This window comes from Alternaria arbusti, assembly GCF_024043155.1.
Source record: "Alternaria arbusti strain BMP 1465 chromosome Unknown scaffold_20, whole genome shotgun sequence".
NCBI classification, from domain to species: Eukaryota; Fungi; Ascomycota; class Dothideomycetes; order Pleosporales; family Pleosporaceae; genus Alternaria; species Alternaria arbusti.
In genome coordinates this window covers 164,218-190,140 of record NW_026249960.1, presented here as the reverse complement: position 1 = coordinate 190,140, position 25,923 = coordinate 164,218, and the positions used below count along the sequence as shown (strand labels likewise).

The following is a 25,923-nucleotide window of genomic DNA, read 5'->3' as shown; positions in this document are numbered from 1 at the left end:
GCGTAACTACCCAACCCAGCATACCTCAAAATGTCACCCCCCATATTCCCGCCCGAAGAGCTCCAGCAAATCGTCCAAGAGGTAGCCACACTCCTCAAAGAGCGCAAAGAGACCATCTCGGTAGCAGAGACAGTAAGAACCCCAGTCCAACTCAAAGCCACCTACTAACCACTTCAACCAGGCAGCAGGTGGTCTCATCTCCGCCGCACTCCTCTCCTTCCCCGGCGCATCGACCTACTACCGCGGCGGCCTCACCCTCTACACGCTCGAGTCAAGAATCGCATACTGCGGCTGGACCCAAGATACCATCAAATCCTACAGTGGTCCAACCCCTTCCATCGTCTCTGGCCTCGCCGAGCACACGCGCAAGACACTAGGTAGCACGTATACCATCAGCGAGAGTGGAACCGCAGGGCCGACGGGGGGAACGACTCGTAACCGCACACCAGGCTACGTAGCGCTTGCCGTGGCACGGGAGGGCGGGGAGACAGTGACTCGAGAAGCGGAGACGGGGAGCAGCGAGCGCGAAGCCAACATGGTGGCCTTTGCCGTGCAAGGCCTCAAGCTCGTACGCGATGTGCTCCAAGGAGGAGGTGAAGGAAAGCTGTGAATCATGTAACGATCTCAGTCTTGGGTTGATGAATCAACATCAGAAGGAGTAAGTTGTGCGACAGAAAGATGCATAGGTACCGAGTCTGTGGTTGTAACATGTTTCGTTGAACTCACATAATCTAGATAGGGCAAAGGCAAGGAACAAATGCAAGGAAACCAGAAAAGCGCATATGTCATGATTGGCGTTGCTCGCTTCGATCCGAGACGACCCAATCCAGATTTGCGCACGCACACTTCCATGGTCCATGTCTTGACTTCATCATAGCCGCCCTCTCCGCTCCCAGAACGATGATCGAACGATTTCCCTCGCTTCTAGAATCATGCAATTTCACTTTCTCATTTCGGTAGCCACCGAGGAAGGATTCATTGACATTCGATACGAGATTCACGATCCTTCCTAGGAAGGTTCCAAAGGTGACCCAGCAACTCGGTATCACATCGACTACGCCGCAGTCCCAAAGCGGTAATCTCAGCCGCAGCGCAACCACACCAGCCTCCCACAATTCGCTTACCCATCACCCTATTCTTCCTTCCATTATTCCCACGAATGCCGTTTGACGTGTTTCATTGGCGTGATAGCCGCCCAGATGCTGCCCAGTTTGTTCAATGCACGGCTGGGGCGTGTAGGTAGGATCGTTGCGGCACGGTACCTAGGCTTCTTTCCAAGGTTCTTGACCCGCCTTCGCGGACGTTGCCAAGTTTTGAGCGACTCCTTGCATTGTGAAGCGATAGGTTCGTTTGACATACTGTGCCGCTGGAAGCTTGCAAGCGGAGGATCAAGCGGGGGATCGAGGAAGGTCGGCTACCTGCTTCGATGGATGGGTGTAGAAGCAGGCTGGAAGGTTGGCGTGGAGTCGGTCGGGACTTTTTGGCGCCACGTGTGGTACTATGCAGCCCTATCTGTATGCAGAAGTTACTGCATGGGGAAGCTGATACTGGGACTTCGTGACGAGACGGCGACTATCGCGGTCCTCGGGTACAGACTCAACTCTGAGGTCATGGTGTGGATAGCGTTGGGGTTGATGTGGCGTAGCTGTTTGAGAAGGTGACGTATGGAAGGGGTAGCGGTCAGCTGGTCTTCTGAAGATCCAGTGTGACGGTTGTGCTAGTGCTCTGATTTGGTACACGGAAAGAGTACACCGAAACTGTAATGCTTATATGCTGACATGCTGACATACGGACATTCTTTGTCCGCAAAGCGGAGACAGAGAGTCCGACAGTGCGTGGTGAGAACTTGCACATTCATCATGTACAACCGTAAGTTGCTGGTTGTACCGTTCACGCTGGTGTGTTCGCGAACATACGCAATGTACCAGACATAGCTTTTTGAATTGAAGGCCATCAGTGGTCACTGACGCGCTTCACCAGCACTGCGAAGTCTTCACAGGATAGCTGTATACGCAAAGTAGACTTCTTGATCAGCTGCTTTCCATACTACGTTTCTCTAGTACAGGAATCATAAGCTATGTTTCCAATATATCCACACATGCAGATGCTCCCTCTTCAGCCCTTCGTGCAAGCAATCCCGCAGATGCAAATGCCGATACCAATGCCACTGCAACCAATGCCACTGCAACCAATACCGCTACTCGCACCGCTACCACCTCTATTACCACCACAACAGCATTTCCAGCAGCCAGTGATCCTCCCACCTCCACCTGCTCTCCTCCATCCCCAGCCCCTCATAGCACCTCCTGCCTTACCAGTCCAGAAAACCCTCTACATCCTCTCCTACTCCACCGAAGTCATCAAACGCCATCCAGGGGCTGAAGCCCAACTCCTTCAGCACACACCACCCGGCATACCGGTTCTCCTCACAATATACTGCCTCAAATGGCGTACCCCTCCCCGCGAGATATGTGAAAGATATACGGGCGTAAGTCCGCAGGTGCAACAATATATACTGGGCAGTCGGACGGCGATGAGAGAGATGTGAGTTATCCACGTTCATACTTCCTCATTCTCCATTATCCCCGTATTTTGATCAATACAAGTAGCAGAAGATAGGCTAACGTGAGATGCCATAGTAACAAAGCCATCACCGCCATAGCGAACCACTTCAACGCTGGAAACCAGGTTGCTTCGATACAAACTACGTGCCATGCGGGTACGCATCGGAGTGTTGCAGCAGCGGAGATTGTAGCGGGTGAGATGAGGAGGAGGGGCGTTAATGTCGTGGTGACGCATGCGCATCGGAGGAGGGGTGTTGGTGATGCGCGGTAGATTGGGATGGCTTTTATGATGCGAGGTGGTTGGGATGATACCCATAATAGAGTAGGTAGTCGATTTTGGAGGGGTTCTCCATGCAGGGGTTTCATCATTGTTTGTTTTGATGTGTGAGCTGCTGGAGCGGGATCTCATCGCGTCCTGCATGTATGCTTTTCAGCGAGCAAAACTCCAGACCATAGAGAGGGAAGTACGGAGTCTTTAGAAAAGAGACAAGAAGATGTGTAGTGAAGAAGAGTGAGTGTGGATGTGGAGTTTATATACCCGTCGATTGAGTCATAATGCGGCTATCGTTATCTTTGCAGTCGTCAGCCTGAGGTATCATCGCGGACTCCACAGAACTCGCAAACACATGGGCCTTCTTCATGGCAATTTCGCTCTCTCCCGTCAAGAGCTAGATGCGAAATTTTGTTAACGTTTCTCAGCTGCGTACCCATAGCTTTGTCTCCCTGAACTCTCTCAGGAGAACAACACAAACATGGCAGGCGATGGGCGATGGTTTAGTCTTGAGAAGCGTCAAAAGGCCAAAAAGACCGGTTCTCTTCTCATACATGAGTACCATTGGGGATTCGGAAGGGCTCTCATATTGTTGTCGAACCTAGGTTTTGGTCGTACACGTCGTCTTCTCGAATTCTCATAGCAATGTTGAACGGGTGTTTTTGGTCGGCGAGGAGATCCCCAGTCCATGGTGCATGCTTTCCTGCGATTTTGGAGCAAAGGAAGCAGTGTTGTGAAAGAAGAATGGTCGAAAAGGGAGGTTTATATAATGCTGAAGACGTTACCACGGCGCAGTGTGTTCCCAGCGGCTTAGTCGCTCTTTGCGTATTTCAAACTCAAAGCTCTCAGCCACATGAACTGATTGGCCTCGTCTTTCTAGGACGCACACATGGCTCTGTTCTTGCTCTATTTTGGAAATACGATAGCTGATACCGAAGTCCACGGTCTCGAACTCATCATTGTTTTCCATATTTTTTATGGGAAGGAAGAACAAGCATCCTTGAGTTCTAGGCCAGTTTTTGGAAAAGAAGAAGAGACCATGTAAGATACATGGTGCTGTTTTTGGTAGACCCAGAAAGAGAATGTAATAAAGAATAATGCAGGTAACAGCCACGGTATTTATACGCACAGCCGCCCAACTGGGGGACACCTATATGAAGCGGCGGATGTGTTTTCGGTATTACAAGCTCGACACCCTCAGCCACATCAACAACCTCAGTCGCGATTTTTCGGACGCACACATAGATTTGTCGAGGATGTGTTTAAGAGATACTGTAGGCAATGCCAAATCCCACAGTCTCGAACTCATGACACTCTGGCTAGGCGTTCTGGAAGGAAGGACAAACATGAGCTCATCGTACGCGCGTTTTGGAAGAAAGAAACCATGACTCAGATTCGTACACTTTGAGTAGACTCAGGAAAAGAGTGTAATGAACAAGAGTAAAGATGGTCGAGGGGGTATTTATATGCACGGCCGCCTTGGCCGCGAGACACCACATGTGAAGTCGTTATGTACAATTTTAGTGCTCCAAGCTCAACGCTTTCAAACTCATCGTCATAGTAGACGGTCAGTTCTCGACGCGACATATGCACGGTCATCTTTGCAATTTGAGCGACAACCTAACCAACTTTGAAATCCAGAGGCTTGACTCCATCCTCTGTTACGGCGTTGGTTTCAGGAAAGACAGCACACTGTCATATCAGAAGGTAACGAATGCTTTTGGAAAGGCAAAGAACCATAGGTTGGCTCGATGTCAGTTTTGGAGAACCCGGGAAGAGCACGATGCTGGAAGAGCTGCCCAGACGGGCCAGTTTATATATGCGGCAACCTGGCTGATGCGAAACCTCACTACTTCGACGTCATGTAACCGTTTGCTGGTGGTTTTGGACGGAGCAGCGCAAACATCACAGCTTGTACCGGAAGTTTTGGAAAGAAAGGAAACCATTGGGTCCTCGTCACGAATATTTTGGATGATTCAGAAGTAGAGTGTTATACAAAGGAATCAGGGTATTTCCAGTGGTATTTATGCCCAACCAAGCCATGCAGAGTAACAGCTCATGTCTCACCAAGGAAAGCTTTTAGGTATCGATGAGACAGATCTCGCACTCATATCCCACATTAAGTCGTTAATGCCTTTTTTAAGATCGCAGCGAGGCAGTGTAGGCATATGTTCGCTGTCATGCCTTTTCGGTAGAGAACATAGGTGGTAGATTGGGCCATTTGAATAGTGCTTTCAGACCGGAAAGAAGCTCATTTTCGATGTTGTGAGTCCTTTTGGAGGAACTCTCCAGGCCAGACAGGACATGTGTAAAATCCAAAAAAAGTTTTGATCCCGAAGGATAAAGTGGTGGATGATAGGAAGAAGGTAGCAGAGACGCCAATCGAGGGTTTATATACTCCAAATCTGCTGCGGAAGGGGAAGAGAGCCGCACTCCATAAGACATGCTTAGTCGCTTTTTAGTAGGAACGATCTTCGCAAGTCCCACTCGCTCCCAACCATGGATAATGCTTCTGTTTGCTTTTAGAGAAGCACGCACCATGTTCTTCTTCCTCTTTCTTTCCGCTGTTATGATCCACAGCGCAACGCCGCAACATACGATGTGCATGATGGCCTTTTTGGTCACTCCGACGACCGCGCCATAGTGACCTTAAGTCGCATTTTTGGCAAAAAGGAGGATGTTTCGAGGTAGATAATAGAAGAGAACCCGGACAGCGAAAGAGGAGTTTATATACGCCCCAGCCAGTCCGCACGATCGCACAGGAAGCAGAGACGCTGCAGACCCTGTCAGCATGTCGTATGCTTTTTGGATTTGATTTGATATTACGAAGACCTCTGCGCTTCCTTTCGATCATACTACTGTAGATAGAGAGTTTTGGAAGTCCGCAGAGAACATAGCGAGTTTCTTTGCCGGTTTTGTAGACGAGGGAAGAGAACATGAGTATGTCGGATGGAAGTTTTTAGAGGCGCGCCCACATCATCGCTTCTCCAAATGGCCCTTTTTGCTTCTCACAGCCAGACACCCATGCGTCCACTGTCTAGCTAATTTTGGAAAAGAAAGTAAGGCTTTGTGGTGTAGGAAAGAGAACTTGAGCGAACTCTGAGGTGTTTATATACCCTCACACCTCACTAGCGCGTAGTATGTCGAGGAGGCGGAAAACCCACAGGCCATTGCGAGATTTACTGATCCTTTCAGTTTCGAGTATGCAAGTCCTCACACACTCCTCTCTCATCGCAGCGGTACCTTCTGCTTTCTCGTCTCCATCTTCTTCTTTGACTGGCCATTTGGAAGTCTCCCGCAGGAAGACTCGTCATGGCAGCGTCTTGAACCACATTTTGAGTTCTGCAGAAGGGAGGGAACAGACATCCATCTTATTTCATGATAGTCTTGGGGAATGCCGAATCATGCCCATTGCGCGAATTGAATTTTCGAGCAGAGCGGACAGAGAACCATGCGGGATGATTGCATGTTTTTTTTTGGTAAACTCCCGAAGGAAGTGGTGGCAATAAGGAAAGAAGAAGAGGACGAGAAGGTAAGATTTTATACCCGCGCTTCCTACTACTCCGCATAAGTGATAGCTCAAACCAGTCCGCGAACGAAATCATGGCTACTCAATTTTTGTCTTTTAGAGGCCGCACCGCTCTCAGTCTCTCATATGATCATCTTTTCGTCTTTTCGGAAACATCATCAGCGACAAACAGATTTTTGAGTGAAAGACCGGAAGGCGGAGGAGAGCAGCATATGTATCATTTCGCGTACATTTTCGAAGAAAGAAGGAGCAGAAGAGTCATCGCTCCCATTTCGAGGAATTTTGGTAAAAGCCCGAAGGCGTGTGGAGTGATGAAGACAAGAAAGAGGTAGAAGAAGGGGTTCATATATCCATCCACCTGCTCAGCCGCTATGCCGCATTGGTTTACGGTTGAGAGAGGAGAATGGACAGCCATATGTAGAGTGCGAACCTGTTTTGGTACGGCAGCACCTCTCCTACTCTCTCCATGGGGTGTATGATGTCTTGTTTTGGAGACGCAGCGCGCACCACTCCATCATTCTTCAGTGCGATCTTTTCTCGCACAGCCATGTGAAGCCTCTCACAGAGTTTTCTGACACACCCATGTGGCCTAAGTGTGCTTATTTTAGAGCCTGTAAAAGAGGCGCGCAGGACAAGGTCCATTCTTCTCACTTCAAACGTTTTGAGGAAGAGAGAAACAATCCATGTATGTTTTGATTTCTTGATCTTGGAGAAGGGCGGAGAGGACAGCGGACTCCATGACGTGTTTGAATGGATCTTTCAGTAGAAAAGAAGGCTGGGGAAGCGAGATACCCCATCGTTGGAATGTATGTGGTTTTGGGAGGAAGCTGGAGCAGACATTCATCCTGATACTCTGGATTTTGGAGAGCGCGAGGGAGAGACACTCCATGTGAGATGAATGATAATAGTTTAGAGAAAGGCAGAGAAGCGGACAGACTCCATGCATGTCGTTGCGTGTCTTTTTTCGTGGAAAGATGCGCAGGCAGGCAGACTCCATTCGTGTTGTTTGATCACTTTTGGTGTAAAAGGCGAACAGAGCAGGCCAACACCCCATGGGGAATCTTCTCTCCAATTTTGAAAGAAGGAGCAGAACCGCACTCCATAAATGCGCTCCATGGATATTTTGGTAAAAGCACAACCAAGTGCGTAGAATAAGTAAAGCAAGAAGTGCAGTCGAGAGAGGGGTTTATATACCCCAGCCCCACTCCTCTCTTCTCTCCATCTTCGTCTCTCTCCGGTCTTTCGGCAAATAGGCGGTGGAGTACGAGCGCACCGCTCATCTGCAGTACCCGAATGGGTTTTTGATGTGGGAAAGCGGGAGAGTCTGCTCTCATAGGAACAACATGTATATCATTTGGTACAGAAGGAGGAGCACACCATGTTGGAGATTTGTACATGGTTTGGTGTTTAGACATGTATCCAGATGAATCAGGTTTTGGTTTTTTCGCGCCGAGAAGACCGCACATATATGCTCTATGATGTACTTTTTGGAAAAAGCGGGAAAGAAGCGCGCATGCCGCTGTTGTCTTTCAAGTTTGGAGAAGAGCCAGCGAAGAGCGCACATGATGTATCGTATTAGAGTTTTTGAGAAGCCGGAGAAGAGCGCACATTCACAGCTTTGTGGTGTTTTTTGAAAAAGCTGGAGAGGAGCGCACATGAACTGGTCACGATTGCGATTTTGGAGAAGAAGAGGAGGAGCGCACATGGACTAGGTCGTGAACAGTTTTGGAGAAAAAGAGTAAAGCTCTTGTGATGTTAGAAGAAGAGTGAGGAAGGTAGTAGAGGGGTTTATATACGCATGTCCAGGCCAAGCGTCGTGGTGCGCTAAACCCAAGTAGCCATCGTGACTTGGTCGCCTCTGCCATCAGCCACATAAACACGCGCATAGAAAGATGAGACGAAGACGATTGCACAGGTAAAAGCGATAGTCATTCACTAACCCCCTACTTCTCCTTCCCCGTCTCCATCTTCCCCTTCCTCACCATACTCGCATCCTCCAATCATACACCCCCTCTCCCGCACCCAGAACGCTCCAAGCAGACTGCCACCCCACATCCCACATCGCTCATCCCAAGGCCGTGAAAAAGAGACTACCCATCCACCCATTCATCCATCCGCCCATCGCTCAACAAACAAAACCAGTGCCCAAGCCCATCCCGCTCATTCCAATCCCTTCATCCCCAAATTCCAATGATAACAATAAACCTTACAAGCTACTGCCACAGACCAGTCTAGTCCCGTGCACACGTAGCGTCGCATACCCAAGCAAGCCCAAGCCGCGCAAACCAAACCAAATCGCAGTGCCAAACCGAAAGACAGGAAAACCCCCAAAGAGAAAAACCGCATAGCGCCCAGAAACCATAAAAGCCGCTTAGGAGCGAGCTCCCGCCAAACGCCGTGACAAAAAGCCCAAGTGGTCGACCTCGTGCGCGAAGTCTGTTGTGTGATAGTGTAGTGTGATGATGTGAGTGGTATCGAGGTAAAGTAAGGTATCGTGAGTAAAGTATAGAGTTCGCAGCCTCCAGGGCGGTTTCGAGCGTATCGGATCGTATGGATATGTATGGGAGTACGCGCGCGCGTGTGTGAGGTCGATGATGATGACCGAGCGGGAGAGACATGCGCTTCGCCGTGTTCCTTCGCCGAGGAGGCGGGGGTGGTCGATTAGGATAGATAGAGATAGGTGTGTTGCATGGATAAGGTAGCGGGATACGGAATTCTCGGTCATCGTCCGTCGGTGCCTTTAGTGAACGGCGCGTTGTCGTGGTCCGTTGTCGTGGTGTTGCGTGATTCTCGCCATACTGTAGTTAAGTTCTTGACGAGTTGACTGCCCACCCCTCAAGAAGGCGCCATACCCTCAATCGCCCCTTTTTCAAACTCCTCCAACCGCTTCAACTTCGCATCGAGCTCCGCGAAGATATCGCCCATATGACACGCCTGCTCGAGCAGCGGTGCACTTCCGAATGGCCGTATACGGTGGCGAAGAGCAAGGGTGCTGGCACAAGACTACAAGTCCACATATTAGCAAACGCACTCCCCTCAAACCAAACAAAGACAGTAAAACATACCTCGATCCTCGAAATCTGATGCTCAACAAAGTTAATCAAGAAACGATCCGTAATCTCGCCACCCCGGCTCTTCATCCTCTCCAGCAACGCCGTCTCTGGCGGTTTCAATTCAGAGCAACCAGGGCTCTCGAGCGAACTGCACAGCATCTCCAGACGTAGACTAATATTCCAGAGATCCCACACATCTTCGGTGTCGATAGTGAGCTGGCTGCCCGCCATCTTCTGACCAGCCGTAGCCTCCTTCTGCTGCTCGACCGGTTTCTGTTCCGTCTGGCGCTGGACCGCCAGCCGACTAGCCAGCGAGTGCGGATACATGAGGTAGATATACTCAGGGTTCTCGAGACCTTTAAGACGGCGTTCACCGAGGTCTTTGACTTCGAAACCTTGGGAGCTGAGGGAGCGGAGCTCGCCGCGGATCATCTGGCTGTTCATGTCGTCGCCGTAGGCTTCTTCGGATCCGGCGGAGTTCTTACGGTCGCCTTCAATGTGCGTTTCGAGGAGACGTTGGATCTCGGCGATGAAGTCGGATGAGACGGTGATTTGGCCGCCGTCGGCTACGGAGGAGATACGCGAGGCGCGGTTGACCATGGGTCCAAAGTAGTCCATGCGCTTCGTGACGGGATCGACTTCGCACACGGGTGTGCCCCAGTGGATACCCATGCGGACAGAGAGACCGCGGAAGATGACGTTACCATCCGGATCGACCACTTCCTGTCCATTGACGCTGTTGAGAATCTCTTGCGGCCACTGTACTTCGAGAAGCTGGCTCTGGATCGTGAAACACCACAGCAGAGCTGATGTCACAGTGCGGAAAGCGACCATGAATGCATCACCTTCCGTCTTGACCTCGTACCCACCAATAATGCGTAGTTGTCGGCGCATCAGCTCGTTGTGCATCTTTATTGCAGAACGCATAGCAATCGGGTACGTCTCCCACAGTATGGTCGAGTTTTTGATATCCGTAAACACCAGACTGACTTCGCCCGTTGGCGCGTCCACTTCGTTGTCGAGTCGAGCGAGTTTGGAGTCGCCGACCAGGTTGCCCTTCTTTCCACGTCTGCGCGACGCGCCCCAGTCTGGATCTGCACCAGGTGCGGGTATGAGGGACATGCTTTGGGTGCGGTACCGGGCACGTTGTTTGCTCTTGAGATCACTGACACCAAGCAACATGACCATGATCTTGTTCGTCGCACCAAAGGCAATAGCCAAATCGCGCAATTTTTGGGCGGCGACCATTAAGTCGTTGCGCTCTGATCGTGCGACATCGACAGCGAAATCTGGAGTGAGGTATTCCCAGAGTTCTCGCGAAGCTATCAGGATCATCTCATCTGTGTCGCCAAGAGTAAGGTTCATGATATGCGGCGAAGCAATGACCGATGGCGACATTTGAACGTATCCAAATGCTCTTGATACCTCGAGCATGTCGTTGAGTTTACCTTGTCGCGAGACAAACCCACCAGCTTCTCGTATCCTGGATCGCTCACTTGGCTCAGCGGGGTCATGTTTCCTGGTAAGGATCTTGTGTCCTCCTTCCGAACGGATCAATAGGGCTTGCGCATCACCAACGTTGGAGATGTAGAGCTCCATTTCTTTCAGGAACAGTACTGTTGCGACACTTCCCGATGTCAGGTCGTCGTCACTAAGATCAGGCACTGAGTTGCGCGTTTGTGTTGACGGTGCAGTGAGCCCGTTCTTGTCCAGACCCTGACTTGCAGCGGTAGCTAGTTCCTTGTTGAGGCCAAGGTAACTCCGTCGCAACGCATCCGACGGCGTTTCACTCGGGCGCAAACGGTCGAGCTCATCGGCGAACCGATTCTTGAACTGATCGTACAAGTATTTGGCAATTTTAGCTCCGCCCCCCGCAAGCGGCTGTGCGTCAAACAGACCCAACAGCTGTTCGTCATCGTGGCTGCGGAAGCGGGGCACGACCATGTCCATTGTCGAGATGTGTTCATTGCGACCCAGTGAATCGGCCATACCATACGCCATAGTACCCACAGCTGAACCTGCAGTGCGCACTCGCCGGTCCTCTGACTGTTCAGGGACCGAAGGAACCATCATCGTGACGTCCATCAGCCCAAGTACGCGAAGATTAATCAACGAGCTGAAGTCGGTCAGGTCGCGCCCCTCTCGCATACTCGTTCCGCCACCACTATACGAGCCGCTGGGTTTGATCTCGAGACGCTTGTTGCCTGACAGATTCAGGTATCGGAGTTTGTGATTCCAGTTCCAATTCCAGTCATATGGCCAATTCGACACGTTGTATTTCAGCAAATTGCTAGCCACATCAAGAACAGCCAACTGTGCAACCTTGCCAAGTTCGGCCGGCAGCACCTGGAACTTGTTGTTGTTGATGTGGAGGACCTTGAGCGAGCCAACTTCCTCCAGATCCTCTGCAGGTAGAGACGTCAGGTCATTGCCCGATAAGTACAGCTCGGTAAGATGTTGCCATCGTCGGATCGTACGAGGTGGTACATCATAGATGAGGTTGTATGCCAGATTCACAATTCGCAATTCGGGGAGAAGACACAGTTCGTCGAACACGTCGTCGTTCAGCCGGTTGTCAGCCAAGAACACGTGTCGAAGAGAACCCGCAAAGGTAGTCACCAGGCGACTACTAAGGCTGGAGTCTTTCCGGGACATGGGTGTCAGTGTCCCTTCGGTGGGCGCACGAGACGCTACTGATGTCTTGCGCGCCGTACTTGAAGTGTTGTATGACGCCATCGACCCCTTCCGTTGCGAAGAGGCAGCCGACGAACCAACACTCAGACCTCCTGATGCTTGACTAGGACGGCGATTCTGGAAGTCTTCCAATTTCCCCAGCTCCTCGTAACTGGGACTTGATGTCAAGCCCGGTGTAACAAGCGCAGGCGCTCCGTCTACTTGAGCTTGTTCCCCATTTGCTACTGGTGGAGGTGACGCGCCGGGTTTAGGGAACGTGGTAAGAACGTTGGACGACACGTTTAGCGTTTCTAATCGGCGAGCATACCAAAGCTCCTCGGGAAGCTTGGGCAGATTGTTCTCGCGCGCGTCCAAATAGCGAAGCTCCACCAAGCGACCGATCTCGGCAGGCAAGTCGTCCAGAGAGTTTCGAGCTATACTGAGATGCTCCAGCCTGTACAGCTTTCCAATGTTGGTCGATATGGACGTGAAATGATTCTTGTCGAGGATGAGCTTAGTGAGGCCGGTCAGTTTGCCAAACAGATCTTCGGGTAATTGCGCCAGTTTGGCGGACGCAAGATTGAGGGCGGTCAGTGTTGGGGTGGGCTGAGTGAGGCCGAAGCGTGTAACTGGGTTGTGGTTCATGTGCAGCACACGGATCTTCGGGAAATAGCCTTCAAAGGCTGAAATAGAGTTGTGGCCGATCATCAAGTACTCCAATCGGGGCAATTGGGACATGACATCCATACTATCAAGCGCGTTGAACCGCACGTCGATTTCTCGCAGGTTGACTAGATTGCTCAGTGTTGGAGGGAAGCTGCCGGTCAGTTTGTTGTTCGTCGCCCAGAGTCGTTCGAGACATGTCAATTGGCCAATCTTGGGCAGACTCGATATCGAGTTGAAACTGATGTCGAGATCCACCAGTGTCCGGACTTCGCACAAAAAGTCTGGGAATTCGTTCAGAGAATTCGAACTCAAGTTCAAACTGCGAAGCGCGCGATATTGTCCAAAGTAGTGTGGCAGTCGCGTTAGCCCGTTGTTGGAGAGTCGGAGACCTTGTAAACTTTGCAGCTTGTGCAATTCAGCACGGTCAAGAGACTGAAGGCGGTTGTTTGAAATGTCCAACATGGTCAGCCGGCTAGCAAGACTCAGACTGGGCGGGAGCCGTCGTGCGTCATTGCTCGTGTACTTGATCTCCCTCAGGTTGGTGCAAGCAAGGATAAAGTCTCTAGGTACGTCAAGTGATAGGTTGCGCGACAGGTTGAGCGATATTATCTCAGTCGCTTTTTGGTAGAGTGTAATAGGGATGGTGATCAGATTCCGACCTTGGAGATCAATGTGACTGAACTTTTGCATCTTGCTGAAACCAGGATCCCGTTCCAGACTCGAGTATCCGCTCATCTTGGCAGGGAGGAAGGTGAATCTGCAGAGGTAGCTGTTATCCTCCCGTCCGACGTCTTCGAGGCGGTCTAGATCCGTGTATCCGGCGAGTTCCAACAATCGCTTCTGGATCAGCAGCGGGCGCTCGTTACTTTCCAGTTGCCGTGAGGTGTCATGTTTCCGCATCACGATGTGGTAGTTGTCCAATTCGTCCTGCAATACGGTCTTCTTCCCTAGTATTTGTATGATTTCCTGCACGGTCGTGTTCAAGGTAGCTGATAGCGTCGCAAAAGTTGAATCGACCCTGAAGATGCGCAGACAATACGTCTTGTTGTCGCTCTCTTCCTTAGAAGGCGTTGTAGTCTCGTCGGCGTCTCCCAGCTTGTCCATCTCGTCCTTCATGCGCTTCACGGCCCAGGAGTCTGGCGCGTCCCACGCCGCGGTGCCGTCGTCATCGGGTCCTGGTACGGAAATGTCTTCACCGAGGTTCGGTGGCTGCTTTGGCACTTCACCCACAGGCGGTGTCATCGGCGGTGCCTGTTGAAGATTCACAATGCCTTCCATGTCGTCGAGATTGCTGTCCAGGAAGAAAACAGCATCGTTGCCTGCTGTGCTAGCGATATTATCGTTAGGGTCCCGTCCCGTAGGCTCGTTCGGAATTGCGCGCTTCTCTTTCCGGAAGGTAGGCAAACGGTGGTGAGGAGCCCGCATTCTCTGTTCCTTGGCCGCGCTCTCAACGCCATTGTTGATCGCCTGCTGTTTCGCCATGGTAGCCTGCCGAGCCGGCTCTGGCCTCGCGGATCGTGTCGTATTAATCGAAGGATTCAGAGAGGTGGCGGAGGCAGTTCCAGCAGCGACCAGACTCTTGAGGGTATCTCCCGGTAACGTGCGATCCTTGTCCTTGTCCTTGCCTCGCAACCGCGCAAAGAAACCGTGCGACGCCTTGTTGGTGCTGGGAGACCGTTGCGCTATCCTGTCATCTCTTGTCATATCCGAGTATGAGCTTGGCGTAGGGCTCGACGGCCGTCCCAGAAGGCTTGTCTTGGAGGCGAAGGCGGAGCTGAGGGCCGAGGGTTGGTTCGGTCGGACGCTGTAGCTGGAATCTTCGCGGCTGGTGGTGGGGCGCAGCGGGTAAGGCTGGCTTATGTCTGCGCGTCCGTCTGGGGCCTTGTTGTCCTCCTTGCTGCCCTTGTGCCGGTGGCCAGTGCCAGGCAGTCTTACGTGCAGCTTGTGGTGCGATCGACCCGATTTGGCAGAATGTTGCTCGGAGGAACGACGGCCGCCATACTCAGCGGGAGTGGGAACGTCCTGTGAGGGGTTAGTGATACAGGTCCGAGGTCGGCGGTGGAGTAGTAGGGCAAGAGCATGAGTGAGAGACGCAGTGCCTTCCTCTGGATGTGAACTAGACTCACCTTGGAGTCTTGGAACTCCCATGGCGTGACTTCCGAGGACGCCTGCGGGGTGCGTGGCCGGGAGCTGGTAGGCGAGGTTGGGCGCGACTGGTGCTTACTGCCAATTGTGTTGCTGAGGGAGTTGCCGCGATTGCGCTGCGGCGTGCCCAAGCTCGAATCCGAGTTCTGGCGGTCGTCGGCGGGGAAGTCCTCTCCGAAGACGTTCTGCAGGCGTTTGTGGAAATTCCGGCCCATGCTCGACTTAGAACCCGTGCTGCTGACGGTCGTGGCACTAGCTACCGACGGCCGTCTGTCGTCTTTCATGGGGAAGCCCATGCTGTCCTCTCTGGTGCCGGTTCCCGGGCGGAAGCCAGGCGACGACTGGGAGACATCCTCGTTTGAGTCGTTGAAGAAGCTGCTCCAGACGCTGTTGGTCATGTTGTTTCCGTTGGGCGCGGTGGACCAGGGCGCGACCTGTGAATTGGCGCTCGAAGCGGTGGGGGGGTTGCGCGATATGGACGGCACTCGGCCTCCCGAAGTCTCCAGGACAGCCAGCTGTTTTCGGTGGTGGCCAAAGGCGCTCGGCGTGGGAGCGTCCCAATTGGCAGGCTTGCGCGGGCGGTGCGAGGGGTTGTCTTTGGGCGGCGGAGCTGGGGGGACGGTGCCAGGCGATATCTCGGATTCCCGCTCGACACTATGGCGTGTTAGCAGGCGTTCGGTTGTCGATGTCGATGCACGTGTGGGCGTGAGACAGGCAAGACAGGCAAAACATGTCTCTTCCCGCGTCAAGACGAGACGAGGCCAGAGTCAAGGTCGAGGGCGCACAGCGCGCGCCGCCACCCCAGCCAGCGTCCATCTCGCACGGCACCAGACGCAACAACATACCGGGAATTGAGGTTCTTGTCCGTCTTGACGGTGACGGGGGTACCCCTCAGCGAACCCGCGCGTCCATAGGGCCGTATCGTGTCGCCCGAGCGCGAACTCCACGAGCTCTCTACCGAACCATGGCGGCCGATGGTCTCGTTCCTCGTCATGATGGCGGCGGGGGCGTGCAGGGTGTGAGTCGCGGCAGTGGCCCGCGTCGGCGGCGGACTGGGGTGGTGGGGACTGCTTGCGCAGAGTGGACGTGGACGGCTACTTCATCGAGGCGGGACAGCAGCTCGAGGTGTGCAACATGGGCGGCGGTCGGCAGCGCAGTGGGCAAGGCAGGGCAGGGCAAGGCGCGCGGCGAGGCGAGGCGGAGCGGGCGAGAGACTCGGGCTGTCTAGCGGCGGCAGACAGACAGCTGGAGGTGGAGGAGAGCGTCAGGCTATGGTGCGTGGTGGTGCATATGGTTGTGAAGAATGGCTGACTACACCCTCACTGACACTTCGGATGGAGACAGGCATGGGGGCTCCACTTTGCTATGGAGAGCGGCATGCTTTGCCAACAATGCGCCACCTGCACCCACTCCAACCTTGGAACCGACCAAGCACTACGGGGTCCTACCGAGCCTCCGTGCTAGCAATACTCCAGAACACTACCCAGAACACTAACCCAGAACGACGGCACGGCCGCATACAGCCACCTCGACAACGACGGAGACATGTATGCTTTAGACAGTGCAAAAGATGAGACCTCCACCTCCTCCTCCCTACCTATTCCACTTCGCTATGGAGAGCGGCACACTCTGCCAACAATGCGCCACCCACAGCCCACACCAACCGTCCCCAACCCACTCCTCACCCTTCCCTTCCGCTACTAACCCAGCTCCCACCCACGGAGCCTACCGAGCCACCAAGCACCCGTCCTAGACTTCCCAGCATACCAATCCTTCTCCGTATGCCCCCCGGCCTAAACCACGACACGGACGTCGCGCCGCATGCAGTCATGGCTAGGTATCGCGAACTACAGTTGCCGTGCTTTTACATTTTACCTTACATTTCATCTTACATTTCATCTTACGCGCGTTGTCTGCAGCATATGCCGATTCCAGTTCCGCTGGGGTTAGGTTAGGTTAGGTTATGGCCCCGGTGCACCGAACACCGAGAGCTTGAACCCCCCGCTTTTTGGAACCGAAGCCACCACCACCACCACCACCACCACTTTGACAACGACGACTACGACGACGACGACTACGACGACGACTACTACCCCGTCATCATCATCATCGCCATCCCTTGCTCCTGTCCATCTCTGCCTAACCATCCACATCATTAACATCGCATCATCATAGTACCGACACCCGTGTTTCATCCCAGAACTAAAATCATCAATAGTTTGGTTCAGAAGCGAATCCGACATTTGTGGCGTACAACCGAGCCACTTGCCCATACTTTCGCCTGTCCAAATACTAATACTAAAAACATTCCTGTTTCATTATTCTCCGATACGCTCGAAAGACTCTCGTTGGTTGTGCAGCCCCGGAGCTTATTTGCCGTATATCCCGAAAGCAGGCAGACGTGTAGACGCTGTTGTGCTACCACCACGGATTTAAACGACGCGTTCATTCGTGTGTATGCGTGTATGCGTTTATTTATACTTTTTTGCCTACTGCGCTTTGCTGCGCGAGACGCTGACGTGATGCTGTATACCGCCGCGGAGGACGTCAATGAACATATTGGCCCCAGTCCATATTAATCGCGCATTCTCTTCTTCATTGAGGGAGTCAATAGCGCTTGCACCAGACCAGAGTATTTCTACATTACGAGCACATATGCCCCTGGAGCATTGATGACTGATCATGAAGGTGTGCACTGTAGTCACATGCTACCACTCGCACATGCTTCTTCCGGCAGCCAGGCAACCGGGTCACTCTCTCACGAACTTGGCATCCATAGCAAGACCCCAAGCATTGATGAGTGATTATGAAGGTGTCCACGGGTACAGTACACTACGTGATCACATGCTACTCAGCGCTGCTTCTTTCGGCGACCGGGTCGCTTTCGCCTCATCGATTTCACAACAGACCACTCAGAGCATCTTCATAGCATAAGAAGCAATCATTAACGCTCGTACGACGCCAAGTCTATCTCACATCCCCTTTTGTGTAGTGACGCAGTCCTATGACCTGTCTGCATCCCGGGATTTGTTCCCAATACCAGAGTTGCATGCTTCGTGGAGCTACCTTCACGGATAGTAAGTGATGACAGCTTCTACGTGACATGCAACTCATACTGGAACGATATATATATAATCTTACAAAACACCTAATCCGAATCGATAAACCGTTAACATCTGCGTCAAAGTTACTGAGGAGCACCACCGCCCTGGAGAGCACGCAGAATATCTTGAAGCGACTGCTGCGCCCCAGCTTGAGCATTGCCCTGTTGAGGCGGGTTCGCGGGAGCAGCCGGCTGCGCATATTGCTGGTAGGGGTAAGAGTACTGTGCTTGTGGCTGAGGCTGCGGTGGTGGCGGTGCAGGAGCTTGCGCTGACATCTGCGGTTGTTGTGGTTGCTGTCCGCTCATGGTTTGCATGACCTGGAACCACTGTGCCCATGCTGCTAGATTGGCCGCTTGGTTTTGCTGGGGTGGCTGGGCTGGTGCTGGAGCTGGCGCTTGAGGTTGGGGAGTGTACGATGGCTGGTAGTTGTAGGCCGCTGCTGTTGCTGGAGGTGGAGGCGGAGGTGCGGCAGCGTAGGGGAGCGCTGGCTGTGATGGGCCGGAGAAGGGCACTGGCCAACCTGTGTTGCTGTTGTTTGCATAAGCGTTAGCATTTGATGGTCCAGAAGGTGCCGGAGAAGCATGTTGCTGCTGCTGCTGCTGCTGCTGCTTTTGAGGTTGTTGTGACTGTTGCGACTGCGACTGCTGCTGCTGTTGTTGTTGGCGTTCCCGTTCCCTCTTTTCGCGTTGCCGTTGTTTGCGGTTCTTATTCTTCCCACCACCACCGGCTGGCGATTGCTGGGATTGGGCTTGCTGAGACTGGCCACGGTCCTGCTGGGTGTAAGACTGGCTGCGATCTTGCTGTTGGCGGGCTGGCGATGCCGAGGTTGCGGACCGTCCCTCTTGGTATTGGTTCCTCTGGTTGTTTTGTTGGCGATCTTGGAACTGCTCTGGTTGCCTGCCACGGTCAGATTGGTTCTTGCCGCCACGTCCACCCTTATCTCCGCCTCGGTTGTTCTGGTTGTTGCCGCCTCCTCGATCGCCTCGCTGTCCTCCACCACCACGACCCCCGAAGTCGCCACGTCCGCCGCCAAAGCCTCCTCTGTCGCCGCGTCCACCACCAAAGTCACCGCGACCGCCACCACCTCCTCGGCCACGGAAGCCGCGACCTCGATCACCCCAGGGACCTCTGCCGCGACCCATACCCCTACGGACATGGCTGCGATCTTCTAATGGTGCGCCTTGCCCAACAATCTGCTCGAAGTGATCTGGTCTGGCGAGCGGCTTGTACATGCCGAGATCTTCGTCTTCATCATCGCTGTATTTCAGACCACCACCCTGGTATTCCATGGGTCGGTAGATGGGCGGTGCGGGAGCGTCGACGTGCAGTCTGGGCCCGGTTGGGATGTTGACAGGCGCCGCTGGCTCGTCGTTGCCTTCTTGCCTGGCTCGCTTCTTAGCCTTCTGTTCGCGCTTGTATTCGGCCTCCTTCTCGTCGTCTGAGAACTCGACGTCGTTGGTCTCTTCGTCGTGGAGGTTCGATGCGTCGGTGTGCTTCTGTCGGCGAATGGGCTCTGTCTCGGTGAAGGTCGAGTGCTCGTCCACGTAGTAGATGGGTACGTCCTTCTTAATACCTAGAGTCTCGAGTTCAGCGGCATCGTTAAAGCCAAAGGAGTAGCGCGGCTCCTCCACGCGACCGATCTGCTCGGAGACTTTGCCGACAACCGTGCGGTTTTCGAGGCACAGCGCCGAGCCAGACTCGAGCACTTGCTCGTCGCCAGACATCTTGGCCTTGACAACAACGAGGTTCCCGACGATGGACTCCACCTTGCCGAGCTCTGTGATCTTGGTCTCCGGCGTGACTGTGATGTCGGGCATTTCGAACTTCTCATCTTGTTCATTGAGCGTCTTGACCTTGACTGGGCCGGACGCGCCTGGCTCGTCGGCGGCCTCAGCCATCAGGAGACGGACCTGCTCCTCGGGGTCGAGCAGCTCGCCCTCGTCTGAGCCCTCATCGGAGCTGTCGTCCGAGCTGGAGGAGTCGGACGATGAGTCTGAGTCGGATGCATCTGAGTCGAGCTGCCACTCGGCGCTCTGGTCATCCCTGTTGGCTTCGGCGGCGCGCAGGAACTCGGCCTTGCTATCGAACGCTGCGCCGTCGGGGGCAGGAGCATTTGTGGTGTCTTCAGTCTCGTTCTGGAGGTCTATGGCGGCGGTCAGGGCCGCGTCGAGCTCGCCGTCTGTGTCGGCAGCAGGTGTATCGGCAGCAGCGACGGCCTGGAGCTGTGGAGCCTCATCCTGCGCCTGGCCGTGATTGGCTACGGGCGGCTCGACTGGGATGGCGGCCTGCGGGCTCGCATCATTGTAGAAGGCCTCGTCATCCGAGAGCTCGCCGTCCTCCGGGGCGTCGTCTGGGACGACTGCGCCGTTCTGTGGTTGCGACTGCGACTGCGCGGCCGGGGTCTCGCTCACAGAGCCGAGTCCAGGAAGGTGAAAGGCCGGCGCGGGTGCCGCCGTCGCCAACAACGACGTCGCTCCGTCCGCCTGTGAGGGCAGCGCAGAGGGCTTGACGGGCGTAGTGTCGTAAAAGTCGTCGTCCATGTCATCGACAGGCGAGCCCGGCGCGTCGAGCGCAGATGCAGATGTAGATGTGCCATAAAAGGGAGCGTCCGCCTCCAACCGCGCCCTTTTGGCCGGTGGTTCCAGAGAGTCGGACATTGCTCGTGTCTCTCTCTGCAGTCTTCTCTGAAGCACGCGTGATGGCTGAGTTATCCACTGCGTTGTCTGCACCAGTTTGCTTAAATGCGTGCGATGATAGTTCTGGTTGAAAGGAGCGCTTCAGGGAAGAACGTCGCCTTTTTGGATGCGCGCTAACAAGCTTGGCGGGCACGCGCAGCTCAGCCCTATGACCGCGAGACCCACCGCGTCATTCTGTGAAGTGACCATACTCCGTACCTAGGTAATTCGATGGGGGTTGCCGTCACGTTCTGCAATTATTGTCGCTGACATGTCTACATCGCGCCCGAAGACGGCGCATTCAGCCCCTGAGTGAGTATCATGCGCCATGCCATAATCCCCAAGTATTCCACTCGATCACGGGCTAACGTATGCATCATGTGTCCAGTACACCACCCCATCTCTCCACGCTCAACATCTTCTGCGTGTTCGCCCTAGCCAATCTCACCGCCGCCGCCCTCTCGCCGATCCAAGACTGCGACGAAGTCTTCAACTACTGGGAACCAAGCCACTACCTCAACCATGGCTACGGCCTCCAGACCTGGGAGTACTCTCCTGACTATGCCATCCGAAGCTGGGCCTACACTGCTATACACTCGCTCGTAATAGGACTCGCTACGCTGCCTCTGCAGGCGCTAGGCTTAGAAAGATCCAAGGTGTTCGAGTTCTACTTCTTGCGAGCGGTCCTAGCCATAGTCTGCGCAGGATGCCAGTCTCGCATGTACACGGCTATCAAGAAGATGTTCGAGGTGCGCGTTGCGTCTTTCTTCGCCATGATCATGGTCATAAGCCCCGGTATGTATCACGCTGCCCCTGCATATCTGCCGTCGAGTTTCGCCATGAATTGTGCTATGCTTGGATTTGCGTCGTTCATGGACTGGTCCCGGCGTAAGATGAGGACTGCACAAGGTATTGCGTGGTTCGCCGTCGGCAGTGCTTTGGGCTGGCCCTTTGCAGGCGCGCTCGCCCTTCCCTTTATTGCGGAAGATTTCATCGCGGGCGTGTTCACCGGCACCATCAAAGAGAGTCTGCGTCGCATACTACTCCAAGGCGCACCTAGAGCCTTCGCTATTGTAATCTTGCAGACCGCCATTGATTCGCTGTTCTACAGGAAGCTGGTCTGCGTGCCGCTCAACATCGTACTATACAATGTTTTCAGCGGTGGTAGTAGAGGCCCTGATATCTACGGTGTAGAGCCGTGGCATTTCTACGTTCGAAATCTAGCGCTCAACTTCAACATCTGGTTCTTCCTCGCGCTGGCTGCTCTCCCGCTGCTGCTGATCCAGTATGTCGTTTTTGACAGAGCTGTTTATCGGAATACGCTCACGAGGTCCATCACCTTTGTCAGCCCATTCTACTTGTGGTTGGCGATATTTACCGTCCAGCCTCATAAAGAAGAGCGGTTCATGTACCCAGCCTATCCTGCACTAGCCTGGAATGCAGCCCTCTCCTTGCACATCTTGTTAGCCAACTTTGGTTCGATGGATCCACGGCATCTAGTGAGCAAAATACCTCCAATGGTGAAGCTCGTCATCGTTTGTATTCCCATACTCGTGTCCTTGAATCTGGGCATCCTTAGAATTCATGGTATGTATCACCTCACATACCATCGATCAACAAGCACTAGTGCCTTTGGCAGAACCTTGAATTGATCTTTAACACATTTCAGGTCACATGTCCGCCTACTCGGCGCCACTCAACGTGTACAAGCCATTGTTCGACTCCACAGTCTCCCACCCAGGTGATACCGTATGTCTAGGCAAAGAGTGGTATCGCTTCCCATCCTCCTTCAACCTACCCCAAGGTGTGCGCGCCAAGTTCATCAAGAGCGAATTCTCTGGTCTCCTCCCAGGCGAGTTCAGCGAAGCCGACGCCAGTCTTGGACTATTCCCCGGCACCTGGCTTATACCATCTGGAATGAACGATGAGAACCTAGAAGATCTCAGCAAATATGTATGTGAACTAGGGAATGAAGACGTGGATCTCACTAACCTGACGAAACAGACCGATCTCGAGCAGTGCGACTTCATCGTTGATACTCGCTCTGCTGGCGCCCCACCAACAGCGCTCGAGCTGGACTACATTTCCGACACAGAACACTGGAAAGCGTTGAAATGTCTTCCTTTCCTAGACGCAAGCAAGACCCACACCATCAGTCGCATGCTCTGGGTCCCAGACCTATCCATCATCCCCGCCAAGTTCCGTCGCCAATGGGGCGACTACTGCTTGCTACAGCGCAAAGATCCAAAAGGCGCATAGTACACACATATCAATACAAGTCCTAGTCGTCAGACACAAAGTGGGGGTAAATCCGGACTCACTCCAGCCAGACAAGATCAAATCCAACTCCAACTCCTCTTCCCCACGGCATCACGGTGCAACTCCTCCAAACGCGTTGCGGAATTGTTGCGCCCCCAGACCACATCGCAGGCAGATTGTTCGGACGTCCATCCCTGTTATCGAGACAAGCATCGAGGGACACCAGGTCTAACCGAGTGGGGTATTCCTTTCCCCGCCCAGACGAGATAACCAGCTACTGACGACACATGTCGCTCCGACCCCACAGTGTCTAGGGTCGTTATCGCAGAAGATCATTGGCTTGTATATATCGCAGAAGAATTAATAGGAAGTCGGTTTACATGTCGCGCATGATGTGCATGGTTATTGGGTACTGTGCTGTTTTGTTTGTGACTACTTATACTATGGACGTGGCGTCCTCTCTTTTTCGTACTTGGACTTTGTAGTAGTAGTCCTGTTACTTGGTGTTCATCATGGCTGCTCTTATCACCGACCTGGACGAACATGCCAGACGTCTTGCACGTGACATACAACAGCACTGCACCAACGCTCAAACCCGCCTTAACAACGTCCTCAAACAGACTGATATCCAACCCAAAGCAGCACTCTACTCCCTCCTCCTCTTCGCCGCATTCACATACTTCACCATCGCCGTCACCAACTTAATTCGCGCCCGCCGCCTCACTTCCTCCCGTCCCAGCACCCCCAACCTCGAAAAGCGCTCCCCGTTCAAAGCCCCAGACCGGCCTCCAGGCGTATGGCTTCCCTCAGACTTCACCCGCCCCCCAGCAACGCCTTATCCCTCTTTCGACCTAAGCACCACGAAACCGTTACCGTATCGACCGTTTCGCCACGGCCCGAAGTACAACATCACGATGGGACTGAGGAATATGCAGTGGGATGAATGGATTGAGCTGGATAATCAGTATATGGAGTTTCATAGGTTGAAGGCGGAGAGGATAGAAGAGCGAGGAGGGAAATGTGTTAAAACAGCTCCGGAAGCGAGGGCTGCGGTGGTGGAGTTACTCGAGGAACTATGCTTCTACCTACCACAACGTTATCCCACCGTCTTCCAGAAGATAAGTCATAGTGAAAAGATGGGTGAAGAGAAGGCCGCGAGAAAGATTCAGAATCTAGCCACGGGCGAGATCTTCGACATCGCAAGACTAGAAAGGAATGGCGTGAAGGAAGATGCGATGGCGTTGTGTGCGAGGTTGGTTCAAGACGATCTTGCGATCATGGTAGAGAAGGAGGATGGACAGTATTATTTACTTGCTGGGGCAATTCTACTGGCGGGGTTTTGGAGGTTGGAGGATAAGTTTGGGATGCCGCTGTCTACTATTCATACTAGTGGGGATGTGCCTGGGTATGTTGTCTTTTGTCTCTTCCCTTTTCTGGACACTGCATCTCTAATCTATCCCCTCTCCGATCTAATCCAATCCATTCACCTCCAACCCTCTCCACACAATCCATCCACTTCCTCCCTCCGTCAACGCACGATGCACTAACCCACTAACACCAGTTTCAAAACCAAGCTCGAAAAGCCAATGTCCAACTTCTTCCGGCGCATCCAACCGCAATCCCCCGTTTTGCGAAACAACTACTTTATCCAAGTCGACGACAACCTCGCGTGGAGCTCTAGTATAGGACCTGAAGATACCACAGAAGAAGAGGGGGGTGTTGGGTGGTTTACAGCGGAGAAGAATAAAGCGGTTGAGCATCATTGGTTTAGGAGTGAGAGGCAGAGTTTGAGACGGTATGTTTGTGCATCTCCATTTTTACTGTTGTGTATCCCGCTTTGTTTTTCAAATTTCCGATTTTCTGGCACGAGATGTTTGTACCTGTTCCATAAAATTTCGTTCTTTCACGACGACGGTGTAGTCAACGTTCTCCCCTTTCTAACACTGACAACCACGACCAGCCTCCCCAAATCCGGCGGCGTAGTCTTCACAATCCGGACCTACTTCCACCCCATTACGGAGATCGCACAGGAGCCCTACGTACCGGGTAGACTGGCCAGTGCGATCCGTTCTTGGGGGGACGATGTGAGTCGGTACAAGGGGAAGGAGATGTATGGGGATGTGCTGTTGGAGTATCTAGATAGGAGACATCAGGAGCAGGTGGAGGCGGGGTTGGATGTTGGGGCTGAAGAGGGGGTGAGGGGGTATCCCTTTTGATTTGAAGCATGAACCGGGTTTTTGGATGGGGGGTAGGCTGGGGGTATGTGATGCGGGTTGTCTTGTGTCTTGATAATGTGAAGGCTTTCGTGTGCTTCGAGGCTGCTGTAGTTCTTATTTCTTATTTATTGGGTTTGGATAGGCAACACATTGTATTGAATATCCAAGTCGTCGGTGTATTTGCACAAGCACTCTTTGAGATTTGCGGAAGGAGATGCGAAATATTGTCGGACAACGATCTTGCCCTTCACGACACATCTTCACCGATCTCGGTACATGTGATATGCACCGCAGATCTACCATCCTGTCCATTCACGCGTTCGTATCGAAAATCTCAGGGTGATTAGCTTAGGCTCGTCCCTTTTGCTCCGCCATTCGGGCCGGATAATAACGAGGCGAAGTCGGAGAGTCTGCAGGTCGTGCCGAATATAGAAAATTGTGCTGTGCATCAGGCAGTTCTTCGGTCTGCGAAAACGCACTCCACTACTGTCGTATCTGCTGCATATGGCTTTCAAGTGCTTTGGGTGGTGTGCTCGGCTTAGGTCGGCACGAGCTAGATGTACCGGCGCAGGTTTTGCTGTAAGGTGGGATTAGTGTGTGGGCGTCTGTGTATTCTTACAGGTGTCAAGCGGTGGAGGCCAGATGCACGACTTGACAGGTGGTACCATGGTTGATGTCGTGCAGTAGCTCGCGGTTTGATGGGCATCCGGGGTGTTACTATAGTGCGCTTGTGGGATTGCAGCCTGACGCAACGGGCAGAGATAATGT

The 25,923-nt window shown here is 53.2% G+C and overlaps 5 protein-coding genes across 5 annotated transcripts; 3 read left to right on the top strand and 2 right to left on the bottom strand.

Annotated features, from left to right (window-relative positions):
- Nucleotides 1-30: 30 nt before the first annotated feature.
- Nucleotides 31-610, top strand: J4E86_010140 (uncharacterized protein; the record flags this gene model as incomplete). The annotated part of the gene is made up of 2 exons (XM_051450640.1): nucleotides 31-132; nucleotides 182-610. 2 exons carry the CDS (start codon nucleotides 31-33, stop codon nucleotides 608-610), a joined length of 531 nt encoding a protein of 176 aa, XP_051298155.1.
- An 8,589-nt stretch (nucleotides 611-9,199) lies between these two features.
- Nucleotides 9,200-15,895, bottom strand: J4E86_010139 (uncharacterized protein; the record flags this gene model as incomplete). Its single annotated transcript, XM_051450639.1, has 4 exons — nucleotides 9,200-9,367; nucleotides 9,430-14,778; nucleotides 14,883-15,555; nucleotides 15,747-15,895. The coding sequence occupies 4 exons, from the start codon at nucleotides 15,893-15,895 to the stop codon at nucleotides 9,200-9,202; spliced, it is 6,339 nt and encodes a 2,112-aa protein (XP_051298154.1).
- A 2,193-nt stretch (nucleotides 15,896-18,088) lies between these two features.
- J4E86_010138 (uncharacterized protein) lies at nucleotides 18,089-20,662 on the bottom strand (the record flags this gene model as incomplete). Its single annotated transcript, XM_051450638.1, has 1 exon — nucleotides 18,089-20,662. One exon carries the CDS (start codon nucleotides 20,660-20,662, stop codon nucleotides 18,089-18,091), a length of 2,574 nt encoding a protein of 857 aa, XP_051298153.1.
- A 289-nt stretch (nucleotides 20,663-20,951) lies between these two features.
- On the top strand, nucleotides 20,952-22,939 carry J4E86_010137 (uncharacterized protein; the record flags this gene model as incomplete). Its single annotated transcript, XM_051450637.1, has 4 exons — nucleotides 20,952-20,992; nucleotides 21,069-22,267; nucleotides 22,350-22,633; nucleotides 22,685-22,939. 4 exons carry the CDS (start codon nucleotides 20,952-20,954, stop codon nucleotides 22,937-22,939), a joined length of 1,779 nt encoding a protein of 592 aa, XP_051298152.1.
- A 512-nt stretch (nucleotides 22,940-23,451) lies between these two features.
- Nucleotides 23,452-25,155, top strand: J4E86_010136 (uncharacterized protein; the record flags this gene model as incomplete). The annotated part of the gene is made up of 3 exons (XM_051450636.1): nucleotides 23,452-24,239; nucleotides 24,501-24,734; nucleotides 24,900-25,155. 3 exons carry the CDS (start codon nucleotides 23,452-23,454, stop codon nucleotides 25,153-25,155), a joined length of 1,278 nt encoding a protein of 425 aa, XP_051298151.1.
- Nucleotides 25,156-25,923: the final 768 nt, after the last annotated feature.